Source organism: Lygodium microphyllum, chromosome 16, assembly GCF_053477565.2.
Source record: "Lygodium microphyllum isolate KBCC chromosome 16, Lygodium_microphyllum_v1.1.10, whole genome shotgun sequence".
In the NCBI taxonomy this organism is placed as follows: Eukaryota; Viridiplantae; Streptophyta; class Polypodiopsida; order Schizaeales; family Lygodiaceae; genus Lygodium; species Lygodium microphyllum.
In genome coordinates, this window is record NC_141150.1 from 51,407,638 (window position 1) to 51,433,274 (window position 25,637).

The 25,637-nt window shown below is 41.7% G+C and overlaps 1 protein-coding gene and 1 pseudogene across 2 annotated transcripts in view; both read left to right on the forward strand.

Moving 5' to 3' along the window:
• The window catches only part of EMB2816 (Small nuclear ribonucleoprotein family protein), a 52,006-nt gene that overhangs the window by 14,845 nt on the left and 11,524 nt on the right, over positions 1-25,637 (forward strand). Inside the window, exons 3-5 of one of the 2 annotated variants that reach the window (XM_087695733.1) lie at positions 1,119-1,175; positions 1,384-1,455; positions 6,588-6,640. In XM_087695733.1, coding sequence (XP_087551859.1) covers positions 1,119-1,175; positions 1,384-1,455; positions 6,588-6,640 — 182 coding nt within the window. The remainder of the gene's footprint in view (positions 1-1,118; positions 1,176-1,383; positions 1,456-6,587; positions 6,641-25,637) is intronic. The other variant, XM_087695734.1, reaches the window with a different exon arrangement.
• Positions 22,846-24,220, forward strand: LOC148022811 (uncharacterized; annotated as a pseudogene).

Below are 25,637 nucleotides of genomic sequence, written 5' to 3' on the forward strand. Positions count from 1 at the left end.
TTCATGTCAAAGCTTTACTCCTCACACTCATCGCTCCAAGCATGAGCTCCTACAAATGCCGTTCTAATGCCAACTAAGAGGGAAGCAATGGTGGTGGGATACAAGGGAGAAGCTATGGAATGCAAGAGGGTTGAGAGAGAGAGAAGTAGAAGAGAGTTTTGTGGGTACAATGAATGGTACCCTTATTTTTTGTTATCTTCACTTATATATGATTGTACAATGTGTACTTATATAAGGAGTGCTTGCTTGGCTATTGATAATTGGCCTTTACCCCAACATGTACGATATTCTAGACAATTGTATGGCACCTTAGACTTCTTCTGGCTCTAGCATGTTCTATAAAAGGGACTCAATGTGCTCACCACTCTTCATCCTTATCTCCCATAGTTATTGTCATCATCATCCACCCTCACCCACACCATTTGGAGGCGCTGCACTCATTGCCAACCATCTACATCAGCATCTTGGCTGCTGTCAGCCTGTTTGTGGGCACTGCCATGTGGCATCCATGCACTGTGTGCTGCCAGCCTTTTTGACATCATCTACTGCATTTTGTGGTTCATCCATGATCCAGCCTTGCTGCATTTGCATGATATCATGTACATCCTGTCTACTTCACCAAACAGGAGGTGACATTATTCCCAGCCTTGCTGATCTATCTCCACCTTTGGCGATCTGATTTCCAGCTGGGTGACATCAGCCTGACTTGGGTTTTGGATTGATCTGCTGCGTTTTTCTGACTTCGTCATTAGCTTGATCTGCATTTTACATCTCCAACAGGTTGTGATCAGATTTTGGACCTTTGTCATCAGATTTTTAGTCATTTTCTACTTTAGTTGGCACTCAGCTGGTGCCTGACATCACCCTCATTCCAATTGGTTCTGCATGTACACCATACTTGGTGCTAGGTGGTATTGCTGAACTATCTTTGCTCCTTGAGAGCATCCACATTTGTATCATCTTCTTCATTCAATTATATTCATCATTTGTTCATTCATTAGATACTACTCTTCTCTCCTTTTTGTTTTTTTGTCTAAACTATTGCGTTTTAGTTGTGTTTTTATGTTTTATGTTTTCTTTATCTACTCTGAGTGGCACTCTGCTGCTGCGTTTATTAGGTATCACCAGATACATATTCAACAGAGACACACTTATTTTGCAGCTTTGTAAACTAGGTAGGTCATGGATTTTTGGTTCATGTTTTGGTTATTTGTTGACAGGGTTGGAAGTTACAAGAATGTTACAACAGGCATTTGGAATAATATAGATACATGTTTGTTTTTAGATCTATAGCGAAGATAGCCACTGCATGTTTATTTTTACTTGTAAAATAACAGTTGATTAAAATTTCGTAATTTTTAAACCCAGTATTTTCTCTTTCAGTGACAGGCTTATTGAAGGGTTATGACCAGCTATTGAATCTTGTATTGGATGAGGCTGTGGAGTACTTAAGAGGTACAATGTCTCTTGAGATGTGTGATATATAACTGTTGTTTGTCTCATAAACTTAATAGCCTTTTGTCTGAGGCTGTGGAATACTTAAGAGGCTTGTCTCTTTAGATGTGTGATATATAATTGTAGATTGTCTCATAAACTTAATAGCCTTTTGTCAACATCTTAACTTTTCTCCTATTTTATTCTCACTGTTCCTGTGATTGTTGCATGTGTGTTTTGTGGAATGACACTGTAAATTTATGGTGGCAAGATACGGGTTTATCCAAGTTATCTAGTAAATAATCCAGAATGTTTGTTGATGTCTACATTGTAAATTAGTGAAACTTATCATTCCACATAAGTCTCATGTTACTCGTGTATGGATGCTTCAGCATAAGTCGGTTCTTCACGTTACTGGAGGGATGGTTGGTTTAGTTGTTTATTTGTGTGCTTTGTGATTATCTTTATATTTTGCATGGATAGATTTCTTGCATAGGTTAGAAAAGTTGTTATACAAATATTGAGATAAGAAAGTATGAGATGGTTTTTTTTGGGCGGGGGTTGTTTTGGACAGCAATCACGGTACATGTTGGAACAAAATGACTATGGTTGTGGTACATGTTAGTACATTCTTCTCAGCATGAATTGTTGAATATTACATATGGTGCTGCTTGACGTAACACAGATTCAAGTGTTCTAGATACTGTTAAGTATTTTCAAAATAGGATGTCCTGCAAGTTTCTCTTGAGGATATGTACGGGAATGCAACTTTAGTGTATTGCACGTGATGGTAGGAAAACTTAGAATAAGTTGGTCTCCACAATGATAGTATCCTTCATGGAGAAGCGATCTTTGCAAAAGGAATAGAGTGTAGTGTGGTATTGGGAGTTTCAAGAGACAAGCATGTTGGTGTGACAAGCTGGTTTGAGTCCTTGCTAGATATGTAGAATGAGTGTTTACGACCATTAAAAGCTTCCTAATGTGGTGCCATAATGGTTTCAGCATTGCCAAAAATACATGGTGTTTATCATTGTTCTAAATGATATCTTTTAAGTTTCCCATATACAAGACCCCTTTTGTATAGTGGTTGTCTAGTTGGCAAATCTCCAACAAACAAAAGAACCATTTTATCCTTGAAGGTAAGGCTGCTTTCCAAATTCTCTGTACCTATTTGTTCCACCAACTTTTTGGCTCTTTGAGATCATAATATTTGTCACCCCTCTTTGCAAACCAATAGTAATGGCAGCATGATGTTTAGGACAAGCTTCAAATACTGTTTGCATTTCCTGTCTTTAAATCATTACTAGCCAACTTAGGGACAAGGTGGGAACTTTTTTGCAACAGGTTGTAGGATTGCAATTTTGAGTTGTGCTTGCCATTACAATCTTTACATGCTGAATGCTTAAGAAGAACTACTATCAAACATGGAAGTCAAGGATTGCTTCGTAGTGCGAAAAAGGCCATGGAATGTTAGGAGGAGTCATCCCCAATGTGAAGCTTATGTTGGATCGATTCTAATTATGGGAGGCTTTGAATGAAAAAGGCACATATGTGGGGATTGGAATTAAAATGCCAAGGAGTTTGGACTAGGTTCCATAGCAATGTTGATACCTTGACTAGGCACATATATGAAGCATGGCTGGTTTTGGACAAGTTATATAACATGGATACAAACTAAATGAAGAGCTTTATAAGGTAAGGAAGGAGAACGTGAAAGTCAATGAGAATGCTTTGAAATAAATAAAGGAGAATGTGGCAATCAGGGAGTATACGTTGAATATAAATATGGCAGAGATTATGATAGGCAACTGCATGTGATGTAATGGATAATTAAATATGTCCCCAATGGAGAGAAGGAACAAGGTCTCTCCAATTAGAACCCTCTACTGGATCACTGAAAGTATGTAATGCTTGGAATGAAGAAGCTGTAATTGTCCTCGAGGGATATAGGATGATTTTGTTTTGTTGAGTTGTGTTGAGACTCAAACCTTGAGGCTTGTGGCTTGTAAAGCTAATTGCTTCCATGGTCTAATTCATTGAGCCATATTTGCTAGCCTCTACGAGGTTCACACATTTCTCTCATTGTGTCAGTTCCATAGTAGCATCAAAACCATTTTGTACTGGTACAAAATGTATGAAGTGTTTCATTGTAGTAGCTCGTCATCTCATAGAATCTGTCTTCCTCTATCCCACATGCATGCCACTGAAAGCATAAAGGTATGGCTTCTCTTACAGTTTCATAACATAGACGTAAAGTCGCATGATAGTGTGTGCATGCGTGCGCACACACGCACTCATTGTGAACAGTGAACAAGATAGGAGAGTGTTGGAATGTCACATCCACTAATGTGAGATTAAAATGAAATTACAATACCTAAGGTACTAAAGTACTACACTTCAAGTGGGTGTTCACATGGGAAAAAAACCTTCTCCAACTAGAAGGTAAAAAGTGGTTGTGAACAAGTGAGCATTCACATTGAAACAATGGAGGAACACAAATTACAATTAGTGTAACAACTGGAGTGTTAAGTGTTGAGTGAAGAGTATGGTGGGTAGAGTAGGGGACTGAAGTACACATGGGGATTAATCCTTGAGTGCCCACCACACAAGTGGGATGAGTGTATAGTGGATCTATAGGTGGTTGTGGGCTGACTTAGTAGTCACCTCTTGGATGGGCAGGGCAGGTAGGTGGGGCAGTACAGGCAATGACCAGTGGATGGGAAGTTTTGGGTAGTTAGGGCAGTGCGAATAGGCCAGTCTAGGGCAAGCACGTATGTTTTTGGGCAGTGGGCAAGTCTACCTAGTTAGACATTGCAATCAGCCCGCTGCGTGGTAGTGGTAGGTTCAATCTGATCAGATCAGTCAGACTAGATTTTCTAGTCAACTCCCCCATTCTCTCTTCTCTTTATTACCTATTTTAGGTTCCCTATTTGGTCGTCACAGTCACTCTAGGTTTGTGCTAAGTGTGAGGTTTTAGTTATTAGCACACATGCACAGCTTCTTGTACTCATTCTTCCTTGATTGATTTCGTTCAGTGTTCATGATTCTTAGCATTCTCTTGTCTCTTTCTCTCTAGTCCATGCCTTTGCTTGAGGCACCACTGGAGAATCTAGATGATATTGGCACCTCATCGAGTAGCCCTACCTCGATGCTTCAACCTATCCATTTTGGATAGACCTATGAGAGATATCTTGAGATGATATTGATCCCCATATCAGTTCTATATTGTATGAGATCTCTAGTGCTTTGTTTCATATTTTTAGTTATCTATTGTTTCCTAGCTAGATGTTTCGTTTTACGTTATGGTTTCTTTATTCTATTCGGAAACATGAGAATTCCTTGAACTTAAGATGTATCTATTATTGTCTTATAGGACGATTTGGCCTTTTGTAGATGTTAATACATTTTTCTTTTCTTCACTCTTTCTTCACTATGTATTGAGCATCTACGATCAGTCCATGCATACGCTTTTGCATCGCTACACTCTGACATTGTATCAAATCAGTGTCAAGGGCTAAATAAGTGTGGACAGACCTGAAGAGGAGGATTCCCTGCGACACAAAGGCTATGTTTTCAGCATACAGGTGCAAGTGGAGGGGCTGCACATCAACAGATGAATGGAGCAAGTGGAGACGCATGTGAATGAAGGCATGTTTGTTGTTTGTGTGTGTAGGAACAACTGTCAAAGCGTTAAAAAGACCTTGTTTTGAGCCTTTTAGAGAAAATCTTATTTTTCTATTTGCCTTAGGTTGTAAAGATTTCTCACTATAGGTGTGAAGGAAGTCCTAATTGGTTGCATTTTGCGAGCCAAAGGGGGACGATCCAGCATGTGTGGAGTCATTCAAAGGTGTGATAGGATTTCTGTGATGGACATGGAATTCCAGGTCACCATGTACTACAAGGTCCCCATCCTCCAAGCCCTCCCCCAAGTTAGGAAGCTCGATGGAGAAAACTATTGCATTTGGCCAGTGATGATGGAAGCCATCTTAGAGTCGTATGCTTTGATGGAGCTCATGATGGAAGTTGTTGAATGTCCAACAATCAAGGAGACTTCGGCCCTTTCTCAAGCCAAGAAATTATAGTTAGAGAAGGCCTAGGCACATTGGGACAAGCTGAATGATCGCATTTGCTCATTCTTATTCCTCTCATGTAGACTGGCCATCATTGCCCACAACGCAGGTATGGCTGCATCTCGATCAGGTATATATTAGGATGATGCCTATGAAAAGGGTCTCCTTGGAATAGGTTGGACAGCAGCTGCAGAGAGGGCACCAGGAGTGGGAAGGAGTGACAGCAGTTGAAGAAGAGCTGGACAGCCATGTGCTAATGACGACTTGATGAATGAAGTGGAATGGGATTTAAGTGATTGAGGACACCTATTTATAGATGTGGAACCAACCAAACTGTAGGAGTTTGCTTATGGGACACATACTCTTTGTAGCATTAAAGTTTGAGTTTTGGGGCTATTTAAATGAGCTAAAATAAGGTTTAACATAAAATGCTTCTTTTTTTAGCTCAATAGTAGCCATCAATCAGAGCAGATGCCAATGAATAAATTGCAAAACACACAAAAAAGACCAATTGTAGATGAAAATGCAGATTAAGCAGATGTAGAAAACTCAAACTGCCGTTGCTGGCAGCTGGGATGATGATATGGCAGACAGGGCAGCACGATCAGCAATCTTTTAGAGTAGTCCAATAGCTCTCACATGCAGTTTGTTCTTAAATTAGTTCAACATTGTAGTTTGTGACTAATTTCTTTGAGCTCTAACCTGCAGTGTATGCTTAAATTAGTTCCAACACTGCAGGCCCAATAAAGAGGTGTTTACATTCTAGTGGCAAAGAGGTCAGTAGCTGAGTGAAATCAGTCACAAATTTTGCCACAAACAGTTTAACTTCTTTGAGCTCTAACCTGTAGTGTATGCTTAAATTAGTTCAACAGTTGGCAATTTAAGTTTATTTTTCAGTTTCTTTGCTATGTGACTTATACTTTAAGGAAATATTTGTTTTAAGAAATTCAAGTGCTTTGATGTATTTAGACTGCCTTTTAGAATGTCAAATTACACAGATCATATTTGTATGATATATGCCACAGAAATCATGTACAGTTCAAAAACCCTCGTACATGCTTTAAGCATTTAACATGGCTGCAGATCAAGATGATCCTCTGAAGACAACAGATCAAACCAGACATTTAGGTCTCATAGTAAGTACCATTTATGAGCTTTATCTTGTACTTCAATCAACACATTTTTACAGATTTCATGAACTGTGCATTCATATACGATGGTCCACAATATTTCCGTATTCTTGGGAGATGCATATGGAATTGTGATATATGCCAATCTACATTCAAGACGTTGTGTTATCTGACAATTATGTCAACAGTTATATGCTATTCCCCTTGAGATTTTGAAATGAGTTGTGCACTTCACATCCACATGTTTCACATCCACATGTGTGGAAGGAGTGGAGAAATGATTGAGAGTAGGTGTGAACTAGTCTGACTGAACTTGTTTTCCCACTTGAAAGTGAAAACTGAAACTGAAATTCTTATAAATGTCTTCTAGTAACTAAGTGGTTGTTTAGGTGAAGAAGGGCTACATCTCATCTGATGCTACATCCTTGAAAGGTTGGACCATGGGTGAGTGGGCTGGCTAACTAGTTAGCCCATAGGGATTGCATTCAAGTCTCACATGTCTCTCTGTATGATGTTGAAGTGGTCTAGAATTTTTTGATACAAAATGTCTGAAGATTGGTGGCAGTGAGTAGATGGCTTGATTTTGTGGGAGAGGGGAGATCCTAGAGCCTCCTGAGTTTTCTGTCCTTAATTTATCATCACCCAGATCAATGAAACTGTTTCAAAGGTCAAAATAATCCACCATCATCTCATTAATTGAAAGGCGAAGGAGTGATTGGTTTCTGGTGGTCAACATAGTCTGCTTTTTTATATATCTCTATAAGGAAGATGCTCACGTACGTTCAATACCTGTGCTATGTGCCTTTATTTGGAGGTGCAATCCTTCCTTGTAGGCGCAATGCCAGCAACCTCTGTTTTTGTAGTAATATATGTGGTGCTCTATTTCTAATGCTGTGGATTCATGCACTTGTGCATACTATTCTCCTCTCTCATGGCTCTATCAAAACAAGATAGGATGAGACCTTTGAGCAATGGAAAAAAGCAATAACTCAATCTCTTTCTTGTTAATAAGCAACAATGGAGACAAATGGATTCAAGAAGAGGAATGTACTGATACACATGCATACTATAGAGTCAAATTTTTAGGGAGCCTATCTGACCTGATTTGAACAACCTGAATGAGAGAAAATGTATGCTAATTGGCAACATGTAGATGAACTCTCAACACCCTCTCTTTAGTAACTAGTTTCATTTTGGGCTTATAATGGAATGAAGCCAAAACTTGGCAAAAAGAGTGTAAGGAATGAAGGGAGAAAGAAGATTATTAATGGCCCATTGAGAAAGTGCATACCACCAATTGTGAATAGTAACTGATCTATAAGGATTCTAGAAAGCCCATTAAGAAACATTTGCTACATTGGAGACATACTCCTTGACTTAGCAAACAGAGTGCCAAATATTTAAGATCTATTGCGAGTTGGGGGCATTATTCATCATATTTCATGAGAGCATTTTTTCGTGTGATAAACTTATGGCTCTCTTTCCTTTTCACTTTTTGTCTTGCTGCATTTACACAAGTCACCATTGCCTCATAGATGCACATGTGGGTTCTTGCTTATACATAAAAGAACACCTTTTTCTAATCATTTTAAAGCTTCAACTAAGAGATTTTTGTGTTTCCTACATTTCAAAGTAGAAACTTCTTTATTCATGAAAACTTGAAGGTGAACCAAACAATGTGTTAGTGTGAAGCAATCACCAAGTTGGTGAGTCCAAGGGCCTTCTTGTTGTGAAGAAAACCGCTAGGGTTTGCACTGAGGAGACACAGAGTATACGACCATGATAGAAACACAAAGAGACAGACGCAGACATAGAGAGCAAAACTCAAACCCTAAATGTAAAACTCAAAACTCAAACACAAACAGAAGAGGGGAGAGAGAGAACACAACTCTGAAGTGAATGAATGTAAGAGTGTATAGTGTGCTCAAGGGCAGAGCAATGTTGGAGTGTGACGTCCACCACAAACGGATCCCGAGTCTGCGACCACCAGTCGGAGTGTGAAGAGAGAGGAAACTGCAAAACGGTGAACACCAAGGGCTGCCAGAGATAGAGGCGACAGTTACAGAGGGGCGAGATGACACCAGGCTGCTCCAGAAGGATGCAAACGCAGGCTGTAGGATGTTGCCTGATGTTGGAGATGCTAGCGATGGCAGCTGGATGCCAAACGCAGCCTAGGAGATGGCGCTAGATAGTGGGCGACGGCTGGAAGAAGGTGCCAGGGCACTGCGAGATTGGAGGGAGAGGTGGCAGCAATTGCGAAGGCTGGACAGCCATGTGGAGGTAGACTAATGGCTGCAATCTGCATTGGAGAATGTGAAACCTACGCAGGCGGAAATAATGGCTGAATGGGGGCAGCCTGTCTATTTATAGATGTAGAAGGGTGTCCCAAAAATTAGGGTTTTTGGGAGACCATTGAAACTCTCTCGGACTGCTCTCTTTTTTGGGGTTTGTCATTAATTAAGTGTGTTTTGGGGCTGTTTAAGAATGCTAATCAGCTAAAAAGCGTGTTTTAGCTCAACACCCCCTCTCAGGCCCAAAATTGAGCCGAAAGGTTAGGACAGCCAATGTGATGTTTATTGACCCTAACGTGTCCCATCCCAAAGCAGCTAGGGCATTGGACAAAGGGTGCACGTCGGTTGCCCAATGGCCTATCAAGACTATAGAGGCGATGGTTATCTTACCAAGAGAATCCAAGTAGTCATCCCAGAGAGGACAGGGCATCAGATAAAGGGTGTACGTCGGCTGCCTAGTGGTCTACCAAGCCCTACAAAGGCGGATGGAACCACATTGAACTTTTTTTTTTTGGTAAATAAGTGAGTTAAAATTTTATGGGGTACGGCCGATTGAGTAATAGTGACCCAAAAGATGGGAGTAGGGAGGGTACACCCAACGCATCACAAAATAGAACAAGCTAACCCATCCACTCAGGGTGTTGATGACGAGGAAAAATAGGTGACGAGGTATCCATGTGATGAAGGAGGATGGTGGTGTGGTAACAATTGCCGCTGTTGGAAACAGCTTAGGATCCACTCAAGTGGTGCTCTGCACAATTAGGTACAAAGTGTGCTACATGTTGAAGAATGCTCATGCAGCAGGTGCCACTTGGATAGTGTCCCTCGTGGGGAAATTGTTCACTTGCATAAGCGCCCAAGTACAAGGATGATGAAATCATGCAATGCATAGGGGGAAGAAGCTGATGTCGAAGATAAAGTGCTGAAGCTTGTAGAATACCAAGAAGGGTAGGGAGCCCCTCTCAACCTGGATGTAGATGCCGAAGAAGGAAGAGGAGCCTGATATTGGTCTTCATATGGTGTCGAGAATTAGGAATGAAAGAAGATGAAGTGGATGAAGCACCCTGCTAAAAGAGCAAGGTAGAAGTCACCGCCATGATAGCATCGAGAGAGATGCTGCACGATCTGCCTCAGGAGGGGAAACTGCCATGCTAGAAGGAGAGCAAACACTCCTAGGATGATGAAACCATGAAAGGAACGGTGCGTATCTTCACATGTCTAGCCGAGGTAGGACCAAAGCAATCTGCAAGTTAGCCCTACACTGAAAGACAAAACCCTGCAAAAGGGATGAGAACTTGCAAATATAGAGGTTAGTGGCGAGATGCTCCAAAGCAAAACAGAATAGAAAGAAAATCTAACTCAAAATAAATGCAATGAATGTAAAAGAGATGAGAATTTGCAAACATAGAGGTTAGTGGCGAGATGCTCCAAAGCAAAACAGAATAGAAAGAAAATCTATTTCAAAATAAATGCAATGAATGTGTATGGGTGTGAGTAAATGCAGCGGAAGACAAAAGAATGGAAAAGCTAAGGACAATGAATCCTATGGGCCCGACTCTAAGGGTGTGAAAAATGAATGCTAGATTAGCCTAGGGTATTTGAAAGGACCTAGAGACATGCTAGGCTAAGATGGTGGCTACCATCACGTACGTCGAGTAACAGGGCTCTACCAAGGGAACGCCTAACGAGATGGAGAGGAAGGTGAGATGGATGCATGAAGTGCAACAGGATCGGAACCTAGAGACCAATCAGCCAGTCCCTCTGGGGTAGTGAAAGAGATGGGCTGCTGAGACTGTACTCGAGCCACATGTCCAGCAACAACGGCGAGTGCTGAAGGAGCAGGTAAAGCTGGAGCATAAGGCGTAGCCCCACTGGACAATGTAGTCACAACGGTTTGCTGAGGCTTTTTAGGTGGAAGACCTTGGGCCTTAGAGCGACACTCCTCGTCCACATGGCCTACTCTTTGGCAGTGTGTGCAAAATCGGTTTTTCTTAGGGAATTGCTGTCAGATAGTCTAGATTCTTGGGTTCTATCTAAGGAAGAGGAGTCACCCTTTGATTGGCTTGCCTTTGCATCTTGCGAGTTCTTGCCACTGGTGGTTTTTTCTCCCGAAAAAGAGGCAACCAACCCCCTTTGCTCTAAATAAGGCTGTGATGAGGATTTCTTGTGGACTTGATCATGCATCCTTGCGTAACGCAAGAACTGGCACTCAAACTTGTAGAAGGTTGGTAATCTAGGTTGGGAGATGATGTGTTGAATGAAATTGAAGTACTTTTCGGGCAACTTTTTTAAAAAGAATATAACCTGATCATCATCCATATTTGTTAGGTACAAAAGGTACGATACGGTACGGTACGATAAAATATGGTACTAATTGGTACCTTATGATTTTATAAGGTATGATACGATATTAGTATGAAAAAAAATTAAGATGATATTTTAAATAACAAAAACCATAAATCATTAAATGATAGATCATAGAATACATGTTTAAAGTGAAAATAGCCATTTCATTATAGAATTAGATGAATACATGAGGGTGACCATTGCGGTCGCATGGGTTACGCAAAACATGCAATGCAACTATAGTCTAGTATATCTGATAGAAAAAAAAAGAGAGACCTATGTGACATGTCATATGAATGATGAATCTATGATGAGGCATCACTATCATCATCATCATCATCATCAGAACCATTTGAGTGCTCATCAAGAGAGTTTGAAGATGACTCCTCAGCATCCGATGATGAGACAGACTCATACTCATCCTCACTGATGAGGTTACCATCATCATCAAATGATGGCTCCCTAGGTGGCGGCTGTGTAGTTAAGGGGGGGATGTCATCATGAGGCACAGGATGTGAGCTACTAGAGCCCCGCCTTACGTATGTCTGCAAGCCACTCGAACCACCCCTCCTCCATGATGGAGGGCGCCGAATGACCATGCCCCTGCTACCACCTACTCGAACTCCTCGCCCACGAGTGACTGCAAGTGTCACGAGTATCTGCTGCTATAAGCTCTCTATAGAACTTTGCAAAAATCATCTCCTCCTCCTCGTCCACTTCCTTATGTACACTTGGAAGAGTGTTGCCCGTCAACTTGAATGTATCAACATTCACCTACACAATCATCAATGCAGTGATGCACGTAAGATTGATCACGATTCATTGTAAATACAAAATGCTAAAGTCTAAATTGTAAATTATAAAGTTTAAACTTCAAAGTTCAAAGTTTAAAAGTTAAAGCAACAAATTTTAAATGTTATGGTTAAGTGTTTAAACTTTACTTGCTTCGGACTACCCATTCTCATCATAGCCCTCATCATGCGTAAGTTTGTGCGGCAACAGACTAGGCTCTCTAAGTGTTGTGTGCTAAGCCGATTGCGAATCTTTGTGTGAATGAGAGAATAGATACTCCAGTTTCTCTCACATGTACTCAAAGAGCAATCCTGGGAAAGGATCCTCATGGCTAAGGGTTGAAGGGTCTCCAGTGCGTATCCAAAGTTTTGCTACCAAAATAAAGGCTTCACAAGTGACTCTCTCCTGAAACCATGGATAGGCTTATTCATCCATGCCCATCTCCTCTTTGCTATCTCTAAAACATGTGCACACTGTGTCTCTGTGATCACTGTACAAGCATGTGCCTTCGTCAATGCCGCTCTAAAGAAGTGAACGAGAAGGCCCATGGTGGATCCCTCGCAATCACTCATACGTAACACCATATAAAAGGGAGTCACGACAATGACAATGGCACGGACTTTTTGCCAAAACTGCTCATTAAGGCACAAGTGCTGCATGGCTTTGGCCTTCTCTGTCTCATGCTCATCCCACTCATTCCATAGAGTGGACACCACGGTCTAGCACAAGGCGGCGGACCGCACCTCATAAATGTGCTCCAACAATAACCACATGTAAGCAAAGCGAGTTGAAGAAGGCTTCTTCAACTCAAGTGTGCTATGCTCACGATACATCGCAAGCACCTTTACCTTTAGTGTGAAGAATGTGGCAATTGATGTAGCTTGCGGACCATGCTCTTTACCCACTTGAGCTTCCCAATGTCCTTCATGAGCAAGTCCAAACAATGACTTGCACATGGAGTCCACACAATGGTAGGGAACTCGGCCTCAAGCAAATGACCCATGCAAGGACAATTCGATGCATTGTCGGTAACAACTTGTACTACATTTGAGGGGCCCACCTACAACCACAATTTACAAATTACAAGTTACGTATAAATCAAATTTCAATTATGAATCATGATATTATGATTTATCATAATGTAAAAAAGTGAAACAAATTTAAAACGCAAATCGCAATGTATACCTCAATGATAGCTTGTCGAATGTGGCGGTAGATGAATGCGCTCGTCGTTTTTCTCCCCCTCTTGCCGGTACCTACGGCCCGCAAAAAGTAAGTGCCAAGTGGACATGAGACAAGTATGTTGATGATGCCCCATTTCTTACGATCACTCCATCCGTTGATGAAAATGGAGCAACTATATTTTATCCATGCGGCCCAAATAGCAACTAAATGATGGGACTATACTAGGGTTGAACCATGTGTAGTGCTATTCCATCAATAGAAAAGAAAAGGAAAGGAAAGGAGAACCAGATCTGATAGAACTATGTACAAAAGTGACGTGGGGACTATGGGCTATAGGTGATCTCAAGATCTGTACATCATCTCAGCGATGATGCGGTCCCTAGCTGCTTCACTGATATACCTGGTGGTGAGTCTACGGTGTCTTGTGATAATGGCTCTAATCCGACTGTGGTGTGGCCTCCTCGGACGTGGTCCTGGTAGATGGGGTCGTTGTGCTCGATGAAGGGAAGTGGCTTTATCCAATGTGACACCACGGTGTGGCCTGTAAGGTGTCTGGAGGGGTGGCTCTGTCTCTGCTAGGTTGGTAGTGTCAGTAGGGTTGGCTGTGTAGAAGAAGTCTGTCACTACTTGTGACATTAATGTGACATTAAAAGTGATATTTAATGTCACGTTAAGGTCATAAATATGGAATGACATTAAAAGTGACATTTAATGTGACATTAAGGTAAATCTAGGGGAACATGCACGAGAATGACCGTCCGGGTTCTTGGGCGCCCGAACGGGGTTAAGGGGAGCCTAGAGAGTAAGAGAGTCCAAGAATAGTAGGACTCCAGAGAAGTTGACGGCTGGCAAAGGAATCCGAGTGAAAGGGCCAGCACTGATCTAGGCGTGGTTGGGAGGAGAAGAATCACTCGTGCTCAGAAGTTTCATCGTTTTTCCCTCTGTCTTTCCGAAGCCATCTTTCATTGGTATCAGAGCCTATGGTTCAACGACCAGATTCGTCGTTCGTCAGATCGTCAGTAATCCGCCAGGTCGTCAGTCGCCCGCCAGGTCGTCAGCTTTTCGCAAAGTCGCGTGAGTATCAGGCGCCGTGAAAACGCGACGGGCCGTGAAGAAAAAGAAAAGTGAGACGTGCCACGTCACATTAATGTGACACGTTACGGGCAGGAAAAAAGATCAGACGTGGGGTCGCGAGGACCAGACCAGGCGTGGGGTCACGAGAAAACGTGACTTTGTCACGACTGCTGTTGATAGGTGACTGCGACTGCTGTGAGATGGACATGACTGCGACTGCTGTGAGATGGACATGACACGACTGTTGTCACGACTGCTGTGAGAGGGACAGAAGAATGTCATACACGACTGAAGTCAGGAAATTGAATTTCCAGCATGACTGTTTTACTGCTCTAGTCTGGGAAGATAAAATTTGTTCATTACTCTTCGGGCTTCTTTCCAAACTAGCAACCACAACCTGCCATTAAAAATCAGGGAAGTACTTTACCTTGTATGCAAATTTCTTATTTTTGCTTTCTAATTCCAGTGTATTAATGGCAGAAAAAGGGAAAGAAAGGGTAATGGAAAGCTCTAGTTCTGCGGACCAACCTATGGTAGATCCCCATGAACCGGAAATACAAGAAGAACAATGGGAAGAATTTTTTGCTACGCGAGAGCAATTCGATGATCTTACTGCTCGTGTGCAAACTCAGGGGGTTCAAATGGAATTTTTAACTCAAACACTTACTTAAATAAAATCTCAATTAACTTTATTGTTGGAAAGAGATAAAAATAAGATAGAAATCTCAGATATCCCATCTTCATCGAAAGATTTGGATGTGACTATGCGAGATCCTAAGGAACCCCAAACTTACCATAAATTGAGGGATAATCCAGTTCTAAAGGATATGAAACCACCTCAATTTTACGGGGAGGAAAAAGATAGGAATAAAGACACAATCTTTAATTTCCTCCAAAAATGGGAAGATTTACATAAATTAAAAAATACCCCATCACATCTCCAAGCATTGGAGGCTAGTTTAACTTTGGGGCCCAAAGCATATAAGTGGTGGCGAACTTTAAAGGAGGCGAATAAAATACCTGAAACTTGGGCTCAATTTGAATCCGCCTTTTTGAAAGAATTTCTTCCTGAGAATGAAATGGAAAGAAATTGGGAAGATTGGGATTATGTCAGACAAAAGGGAAGACCCCTGCTGACATATCTGGAGGAATATCGTGAGATAATCCTCAAACTGGAAGGAATAGATGAATTCCAAAAAACAAGAGGATTCATTAGGGGACTAGATAAAGCCTGTAAAAAGGAAGTAAAACGGAGTTTATCTAAGACGCTGGAAGAGGCAATTAAATTTGCATTAATTTATGAAGATAGTATGCGTCCAGGTACACTCACTAGTCTCACTGACCCGCAGCCCAAGTCTAAGGAATTGGAAACCTCAAAATTTGTGGGCAAATTTAAAAGGAAAATGCCATTTTTTAAGGGTAAAAAACAACCTTTTGAAAAGAAACCATATATGAGGCCAAAGTTAAGTCCTGATGACTTTGATAAGGCCAAAAAAGAAAAGTTGTGTTTTAATTGCCTATCCCCTAACCATGCTGCTTGGAATTGCCCTCAAAAGAAAAAGGGGGAAGACAAAGGAAAAGATAAGGACAAGGGCAAGGGAAAAGAAAAACAAATCCATGTAGTGCAGACCTTAGAATTAAAGGGCCATGAAAAGTATAAATCTTTAGAGGTCTTGCACATGGATGTACAACATAAGTGTTGTATGTCAACTTCTATGTGGCAGCCTTTTTGGGCCACATGATTTACTTAGAGTACATGGATTGATAGCTGGAAAAAGGGTTAGAGTCATGATTGATGACTTTGCCACACATAATTTTATAAATTATGCACTTGTCAAAAAATTGAAACTTCCCCAACAAAACAGCGAGCATCAATATGTTGTTCGTATGATGCAAGGCCAAGACAATAAAATATGGGATACAATGGTATCCAATTTGGAAATTGAGATTCAAGGATATAAAGATAAGCTTGATTTCCAAATAATGAACATGGAAAGAGATGATATTGCTCTAGGGAGGGAGTGGCTATGGGGATTAGAACCATCCTTAAAACGTAGCTATCACCATAATACACTGGAATTTGAAAGGGATGGTAAGACTTTTGTCATTCAAGGTGAACATGAAGTATCTGATAATCCTTTGCTGTGTTCTACTGAAGTTCAGAAGCTGATAAAGAAGGAAGTTTGTGAGGTATATATGCTATGGTCTCTTCCTGTACAGAATACTTTTACTTTCTGTAATATAAAGCAACAATTTTTTTATGTTTGTGAGTTGAATGTTAATAATGAATTGAATAGTTTGTTAGATGATTTTAAAGATGTGTTTCCTTCTGATTTACCAAGTGGCCTTCCACCAGATAGGGGTGATATAAATCACCCAATTGATATAAATAAGGATACACACCCAATTTCAAAACCACCGTATAGGTTAAGTGAAACACAGCATCAAGAAGTTGAAAGACAAATTAAGGATTACCTGAATAAAGGGTTTATTCAACCTAGTAATTCACCTTGGGCTTCACCAATTTTATTGGTCAAGAAAAAAGATGGTTCTATGCGACTTTGTGTTGACTATAGAGGACTTACTAAAATAACGGTGAAGAATAAATTTCCTATGCCCAGAATGGAAGATCTTTTTGATCAATTGCAAGGGGCAAAATTCTTCACAAAGATAGATTTAAGATCAGGCTATCACCAAATAAGAATTAAGGCACAAGATGTTTCCAAGACGGCATTTCGTACTAGATACGGGCATTATGATTTTTTGGTGATGCCTTTTGGCCTCACTAATGCACCAGCTACCTTTATGAAGCTGATGAATAGTGTTTTACGGCCCTATCTAGGACATTTTGTAGTAGTCTTCTTGGATGATATCTTGATCTTTAGTAAATCAAGAGACGAACATTTGGAACACTTACAATTAGTATTCCAACTGTTAAGAACACATTCCCTTTATGCGAAGAAAACTAAATGTGAATTCTTTGCACAAGAGGTCAAATATCTGGGGCATATTATCTCGAAAGAGGGAATCAACATGGATCCAGAAAAAGTAAGGGCAATTATTGAATGGCCACCTCCAAGGAACCTGAAAGAGCTGCAGATCTTCCTAGGTTTATCTGGATTTTATCGTAGATTCATTCGAGATTATGCCAAAATAGCTGTTCCAATGACAGACCAACTTAAAGGGAAAGGAAAAAGTTTTAATTGGGGAATAGATCAAAATGAAAGTTTTCAAAAACTTAAGGTAGCTATTGCTACAGCTCCAGTATTATTAATAGTGGATCCCAATAAACCATTCATGGTTGAAGCTGATGCCAGTGATAAGGCAATAGGCGCGGTCTTATTACAAGAAGGTCGACCAGTTGCTTTTGAAAGCAAGAAATTAGATCGTGCAAAACAGAACTATTCTGTTTATGAGAGGGACCTGTATGTAATAGTACATGCAATGAAGAAATGGAGGTACTATTTGTATGGTGCCAAACTTTTGATTTTATCGGATCATGAAAGCATTAAGTGGCTTAATGATCAACCAGATTTACACGGGCGTAAAGCCAGATGGGCCGAACTCCTCCAAGAGTTCGACTATGAGATAAGATATAGAAAAGGAAAGTATAATATAGTAGCTGATGCACTCAGCAGAATGCCCATCATTAATGAATTGAGTTTTACTCAGTTCACTTCCAACTTGCTTGAATCTTTAAAAGGGAAATGCCAGGTTGATCCGGCATACTCCAACATATGGGAAGCAATAAAAAATGGGGATCCAAATGAAAGTGCTTCTACTGAGAAAGGAATATCTGAGGATGTTCAACAAGGAAATGGAGCATCAGGGGTTGCTCAAATTGGATTCAAGTGGAAGAATTTTACCATTGATAATGGTTATTTACTCTACAAGGGTAGGGTATATGTCCCGAAAGATACAGAAATAAGGCGCCAGATACTCTTTGAGTGTCATGATATCCCTAGTGCGGGACATCTAGGAGTTAATAAGACTTATAGTCTTATTAAAAGGCAGTTCTATTGGCCTGGAATGAATAAGGACGTCCTTGACTATGTGGTCAAATGTAATAAATGCCAGGTTAATAAAGCTGAAAGATTAAAAATGGGAGGACTTCTCCATCCACTAGAAATTCCTTCAGGAAAATGGGAGAGTATCTCCATGGACTTTATTGTTGCTTTACCTAGAACACAGAGGGGACACGACTCTGTGTGGGTGATTGTGGATAGGTTAACCAAAATGGCTAGGTTTATTCCAACTTCAACTGATGTTAAAACACCAGAATTGGCTAGATTGTTCGTAGAGAACATATACCGATTGTATGGCCTTCCGGCAAATATAGTTTCTGATCGGGATAGAAAATTTGATAGCCATTTTTGGCGTGCGGTATTTAGGAAATTGGATACTAAACTTAGCATTAGTACGGCGGATCACCCGCAAACAGATGGGCAAACTGAAAGGGTTAACCAAATTCTTGAAGATATGCTTAGGGCATATGTAAGTAAAAGGCAAACTAATTGGGAAGAGTATTTACCGATAGCAGAGTTTGCATATAACAGTGCCAAGCACTCTTCCACTGGATATAGTCCATTTATGTTAATGTATGGGTTTCAGCCCAGAGCTCCTTTTGCAGTAGGACTGCATAAGGAAAAGGTTCAGGCAGCTAAAGACTTTTTGGAGGATATGAATAGTATGTTAAAATTTGCTCAAGAAAATATTAAAAAAGCTCAAAATCGAGCTAGAGCATATGCAGATCCTCACCGAAGAGACATCTCCTTTCAAGGAGAATTGGTCTATCTTAAGGTACCTGAACAAACTAAAACTATGAAAAAGGGACAATGTCCAAAGCTTTCACCAAGGTATTGTGGTCCTTTCATAATACTTAAAAGGATGGGAGAATTGGCTTACAAGCTCCAACTACCTGCTGGTAGTAAAATACATCCAGTTTTTCATGTAAGTAAATTAAGGAAGAAGCTGGGTGATTTGGATAATTTAATCTTAAATGATGATATTGAGGAGCTATTCAATGACCAATCTAATCCACATGAACCAGAAAAAATATTAAATGTTCGTAATAGACGAATAATGAATACTATTTATCAGGAATGTTTGGTTAAGTGGAAAGATTGTTCAGAAGAAAGCTCAACATGGGAGCGAGTAAGTACTTTAAAGAAAAGGTTTCCCGATTTACAATTAGACCTTCCAAGTATCGTTTTCGAGGACGAAACCGATTCTTAAGGGGAAGGAAATGTGACATTAATGTGACATTAAAAGTGATATTTAATGTCACGTTAAGGTCATAAATATGGAATGACATTAAAAGTGACATTTAATGTGACATTAAGGTAAATCTAGGGGAACATGCACGAGAATGACCGTCCGGGCTCTTGGGCGCCCGAACGGGGTTAAGGGGAGCCTAGAGAGTAAGAGAGTCCAAGAATAGTAGGACTCCAGAGAAGTTGACGGCTGGCAAAGGAATCCGAGTGAAAGGGCCAGCACTGATCTAGGCGTGGTTGGGAGGAGAAGAATCACTCGTGCTCAGAAGTTTCATCGTTTTTCCCTCTGTCTTTCCAAAGCCATCTTTCACTACTCTTTGTGTGTGTCTCTCTGGGTGAGCTGGCCTCCTGTCTCGTAGTAGTGCAGTTCGGCGCCTCTCAAGCTCCAGGAGGAAAAGACCTAGGCATCTTTGGTCCTCATACTCCATGACACGTCGAAGGGGTCCAAATCCATCACGGAAGAGGCAATGGTATCGTCCTTGTATGTCATAGTATATTGTGCATTTGCATATGTAGTGCTCCCCCATCTCAGGCTCTCGACCATAGAGCTGGCAAGTCCTATCCTCTGCTAGGGTATTTGTCCATCTGCCTGTCTCCATCTGAAGTCTATGTGAGGAGGTGCAAATCTGTCCGATAGCAACCCGTACACTATGGGAGAGATGAGTGTCCATATATGCTGGCCGAATAGTGAAACCATCATTAGAGAGACACAAGAAATGACTCCCGTAGAACTCCATCCTTGATCCTAGAGGGAGTGGTGGATGGATCCATGTCCTTGCTGTCTCAATCCTCAAGATATTAGCTCTTATCACTTGATTCAACTGTGATCGGCTGAGAGAAAGAGTAGGGCAGTCAAGGCTATAATCCAAAGGTGGAAGACAATCAATATCCAAACCATGTAGACTCATCCAAATAGTCATCTGTGAAAACCAACAATTCTTCTCGCCTCCAGCTGCTAGTTGTCTAGATGAGGTTAGTGCCAATCTAGAGTATCGAAGTTCCCATAGTCTGTGGAGAGAGAGAGAGAGAGAGAGAGAGAGAGAGAGAGAGAGAGAGAGAGATGCTTGAGTCTTGACTCTCGACTCTTGAAAGTTGAAACTTGAGTCTTGAAAGTTGAAAGGGAGGGAGACTCGAGAGGCCGGAGGGTTGGGGTAAAGTTGTGGAGTAAAGTTGAAAGAGCAACAGTGAGAGAGAGGGAATGGGAGATGAGAATGGCAAATGCTTTGATAGGGTACGGGATAGAGGGGATGGGAGATGAGATTTGACTCTTTGAGAATGGCAAAGGCTTCGATAGGGGGCGGGAAAGAGGAAGATGAGAATGGTAACTTATAAGTGCTTGCTGAATTGGTGTGGAAGCATGGAGGAGAGGAGCACCTTTTGTAGATGAGAGAAGGGTCAAAGTTCAAAGTTCAAACAGTCAAAGTCTAAAGAGAGAAGGAATCCAAAGTCTAAAGAGAGGGCTGCAAGCTGGAGCCTGGAAGGAATCCAAAGAGGAGCATTAAGTTTTGCATGGATGATGGGTGGAATTTGGAAAAGGGGGGTGGGGTGAGGTATCCAAGGCTTCCCACCCCCCCAAAAAGCACAAAGTGCAGCCTGCAAGAAAAGTGTGAAACGCCGGACGTGAGGGCGCAGGAATTTACGCGGAAAGAGTAGGTGCAAGCCATGTGGCCGAAATAGGCCAGTTTTATCGTACGAAATCGTACCATACGGTACCATACGGATTGTACCGTACGGACCGTTTCGTACCACGAACAGAGGCAACTATGTTGTCATTTGACTTTGGAGAGCGAGTAGTGGCGAACTCGGCAAGTAACCGTCTATATTCCTTAGTTATGCAAAACAGCCCGGAACGGCCCTTAATCAGGTCCGAAACTCCGAAACTTTTGATGATGCCGGCGAAATGCGTTTCAATAGATGTAACGTTTCAGCCTTCTTGTTTCGGTGCCACGTGGCATTTCAGGCAGGGTCCGGAACATTTCGCAAGACTTTTCGGGACAAGATGGTCAAATTTTGGCGATACGTTTTTTGTTCGTTAAATTTGACGGCTGGAACGTTTTACATAGCGTTCTATGTCACTAACAAAAGGTTTCGTTCTGACCTTTAATGTTAATGTTTCAACTTAAATAAGAGCTTTTGTTCATTTCGTATTATTCTTCCTGTATGAAGACGATTGCGCCACACATAATCCATGCTTGCCATGAAGTAGACTGGTGTAATGGACTCTAGAGCAACAAATTCGAATCTCCCTCTTTCAAGTCGTTGATGCCAAACAGGGAAAAACGACCCAGAAAAAATGACCCTCTCTCTTCTTGTTTCTCTCTGTGACTTCGCACCTACCTCATCAGCAGTGAATCAAATGATGTCTCTGCACTGTGCTGTAACCAAATCCAGTAAATGACCCCAGCCCAGTGGCTCACACAGTGCACACAGTGCAGAGGCTGCAACAGAGAATCCTCTCTCTCTCTCTCTCTTCTCAGTAATACTTGACAGTGGACACTCACTCTCTGTTATAATGAATTTAATAACAGATAACAGATTTTAGTAACAGATAACATCTCTCTCTCTCTCTCTTACATGAACCACCAAACACACTCTCTCTAGCTTTATTCTGATGCCAGGTCTGATTACTCATGAATGTTGAGTCATTATGTATATGACAGGTCACAGAACTCTCTCTCTCTCATAAATAATCTCTCTCTCTCTCTCTCTCTCTCTGTAACCTCAAGCCTCTCAAGGACCTATACCTTGAACCTTATCTTGATTCCTATACCTATAAATAGGTGCACTAAGCATCAAGTGAACTCATCTCACTCAAGGACCAAATCACAAGTCGCTTCAATTCAGCTTAAGCCTCAAACATTCACATCTTGCACACACATTCAGCTCGAGCTTCAGCACACTTCAGCAAGCCTCCAAGTTCAACACACTTCAATTCAGCTTAAGCCTCATACACTCATACATCTCCCTTTCTCCCTCCCTCCCTCTCTCTTTCCCAAAAGTGAAATCTCAACACAATCTCTTATCCTATAATCTCTCTCTCTCTCTCCCCCCTCCATGTTACCTCATAGTGAGGCCTCAAACCATGGAAGCCCAACTAAATGAAGCCTCGAGAGAGAAAGAGATGACCCAAAGTGACTATTGGTGGCAGCAAGTTAGCATCATTGGGTCCTACAATAGCAAGGCGGGTGGAGCAAGATGCTTTGAGTATCACTTTTGTGGCATCAAAAGAGGTGGAGGTGCTGATCGAGTGATGGCGCATCTCCTTAATGTCCCCGGCCATGGTATCAAAGGTTGCGACAAGATACCACCAGAGGATTGTGCTCGCATGGCAAGGGATGTCAAGATGTATCGTGAAACTAGGCCCCCAAAGGACACTCACGTCATCCGAGCATCAATGCCTTCAACTACAACTGCCACTAGTGGAAGTCGAGCTCATGAGAGCAAAGCAAATCAGTCTTTCACTATTCCTACGACTGCGGCAAGCAGCGGAACACAAGGTACATCATCCATCCCTCGTGGAAAACAAAGCGGTTTGTTCACTACATGGCACCCACAAAGGAAGGCTCAAGTAGATGCAGCTGTCGCACGTTTTTTTTACTCATGTGGAATTCCATTTAATGTGGCACGATCTCCTTTTTTTAAGGATATGGTTTCTGAAATAGCCCAGTTTGGCCCTTTCTACCAATCTCCCTCTTATGATGCACTACGTGAGAAACTTCTACAAGAGGAAGTGACGAGCATAAAGGCTGCCATCACACCAATTAAACAATAGTGGGATACCTATGGGGCGAGTCTCATAGGTGATGGTTGGTCTGACATACGCAGCCATTCCTTGGAAGGTGTCCTTGTTGCATGTCGTGGCAAGCCTCTATATATAAAATCCACGGAGTGTGGTACCCGGCAAAAGACAGCTCCTGTCTTATGTGAGATGTGGGCTGAGGCTGTTGAGTATGTTGGATCCAAGAATGTAATTCATTTTGTCTTTGATGGAGAGGCGACAAATAGGGATGTAGGTGCCTTACTAGAGCAATAGTATCCCCATATCACATGGAGTCATGTATGGCCCATTGTCTTAATAATTTATTGAAAGACATTGGAGCATTAGCATGGACCAAGAATACAATTGTTACAGGCAAGGAAATCATTTCTTTTGTCACCCGCCATCATTTCTTTCTAGCCTTGTATAGGCAATTTGCCAAAAAGGAGCTAGTAAAATATTCAAAGACCAGGTTTACCTATGATTTCCTTATACTTCGTCGGCTATACAACATGAGGCCAACTTTAAAACAAATGGTCGCTAGTCTATCATGGGTATCATGGTCTACTTCAGAGTCAGCTTTGGGCTAGTTGTGCTACACAACGGTAACCCAATATGAGTATTGGAAGGAAGCAAAGCAATTGCTTCTTCTATGCTTACCCATGGTAAATCTCTTGCGGCAAGTGGATGGTGATGTACCGTATATCGGTAAAGTGTATGAAGCAATGGATCATCTCATTGAAAACATCCGTGCTCTTAATCTTGCTCCACCCTTGCAGTTAGCAGATGGAACCAATACTACTCATCAGCTCATTGTGTTGCTTACAATTTGGATCCAAAGTTCCAACACAAGGGAAAGCAACTCTAGTCGGATGCTGAAGTAACTCGAGGGGCAATAGTCTCGAGGGCTGGATAGCCACGTGGGAGGAGATTGATGGTTGAAATTTGCATGTGGAGTGAGAAACCTACACCGACGGAATGAGGCTGAATGGGGGCAGCCTGTCTATTTATAGATGTGGAAGGGTGTCCCAAAAATTAGGGTTTTCACTGAACTTTCTTGAACCGCTTCCCGTTTTAGGGTTTTTACTCTAAAAGAGCATTTTTTAGTGTGTTTTGGAGCTGTTTAAGAGGCTAATCAGCAAGTAATGTATGTTTTAGCTCAACAACCCCTCTCAGGTCCAAAACTGAGCTGAAAGGTTAGGCCAACCACTATGATGTTTATTTATCCTAAGGTATCTCACCCCAAAGCAGCCAGGGCATTGGACAAAGGGTGCACTACGACTGCCTAGTGGCCTACCAAGACTAGAGAGGCGATGGTTATCTTACCAAGGGAATCCAAGTAGTCACCCCAGAGAGGACAAGGCATCGGACAATGGGTGCACGTCGGCTGCCCAGTGGCCTATCAAGCCCTATAAAGATGGATGGAACCACATGGAACGTTTTTTTTTTTTTTGGTGAATAAGTGAGGTAAATTTTATGGGATGCAACCGATTGAGTAATAGTTACCCAGAAGACGGGAGTAAGGAGGGTACACCCAACACATTACAAAATAGTACAAGCTAACCCATTCACTTAGGGTGCTGATGACGAGGAAAAATAGATGGAGGTATTCATGTGATGGAGGATGGTGGTGTGGTAACAACAGTCGCCGGTAGAAACAGCTTAGGATCCGCTCAAGTGGTGCTCTACACAATGAGAGGCAAAGTATGCTACATGTTAAAGAATGCTCATGTAGTAGGTGCCACTTGGACAGTGTTCCTCATGTGAAAATTGTTCACTTGCCCCAGCGCCCTAGTACAAAGATGATGAAATCATGCAATGCAAAGGGTAAGGTACAATAGGGGGAAGAAGCCGATGTCGAAGACAAAGTACTGAAGCCTGTAGAATACCAAGGAGGGTAGGAATCCCCCTCTTAACCTGGATGTAGATGCCGAAGAAGGAAGGGGAGCTTGATGTTGGTCTTTGTATAGTGCGAAGAACCATAAGGAATGAAAGAAGAGGAAGTGGATGAAGCACCCCGCTAGAAGAGCAAGGTAGAAGTCACTGCCATGATAGTATCGAGAGAGATGTTGCACGATTCGCCTCGGGAGGGGAAACCGCCATGTTGGAAGAAGAGCAAGCACTCCTTAGGATGATGAAACCATGAAAGAAACAGTACGTATCCCCACGTCTCTAGCCCAGGTCGGACCAAAGCAATCTGCAAGTTAGCCTTACACTGAAAGACAAAACCTTGCAAAAGAGATGAGAATTTGCAAACGCAGAGGTTAGTGGTGAGATGCTCCAAA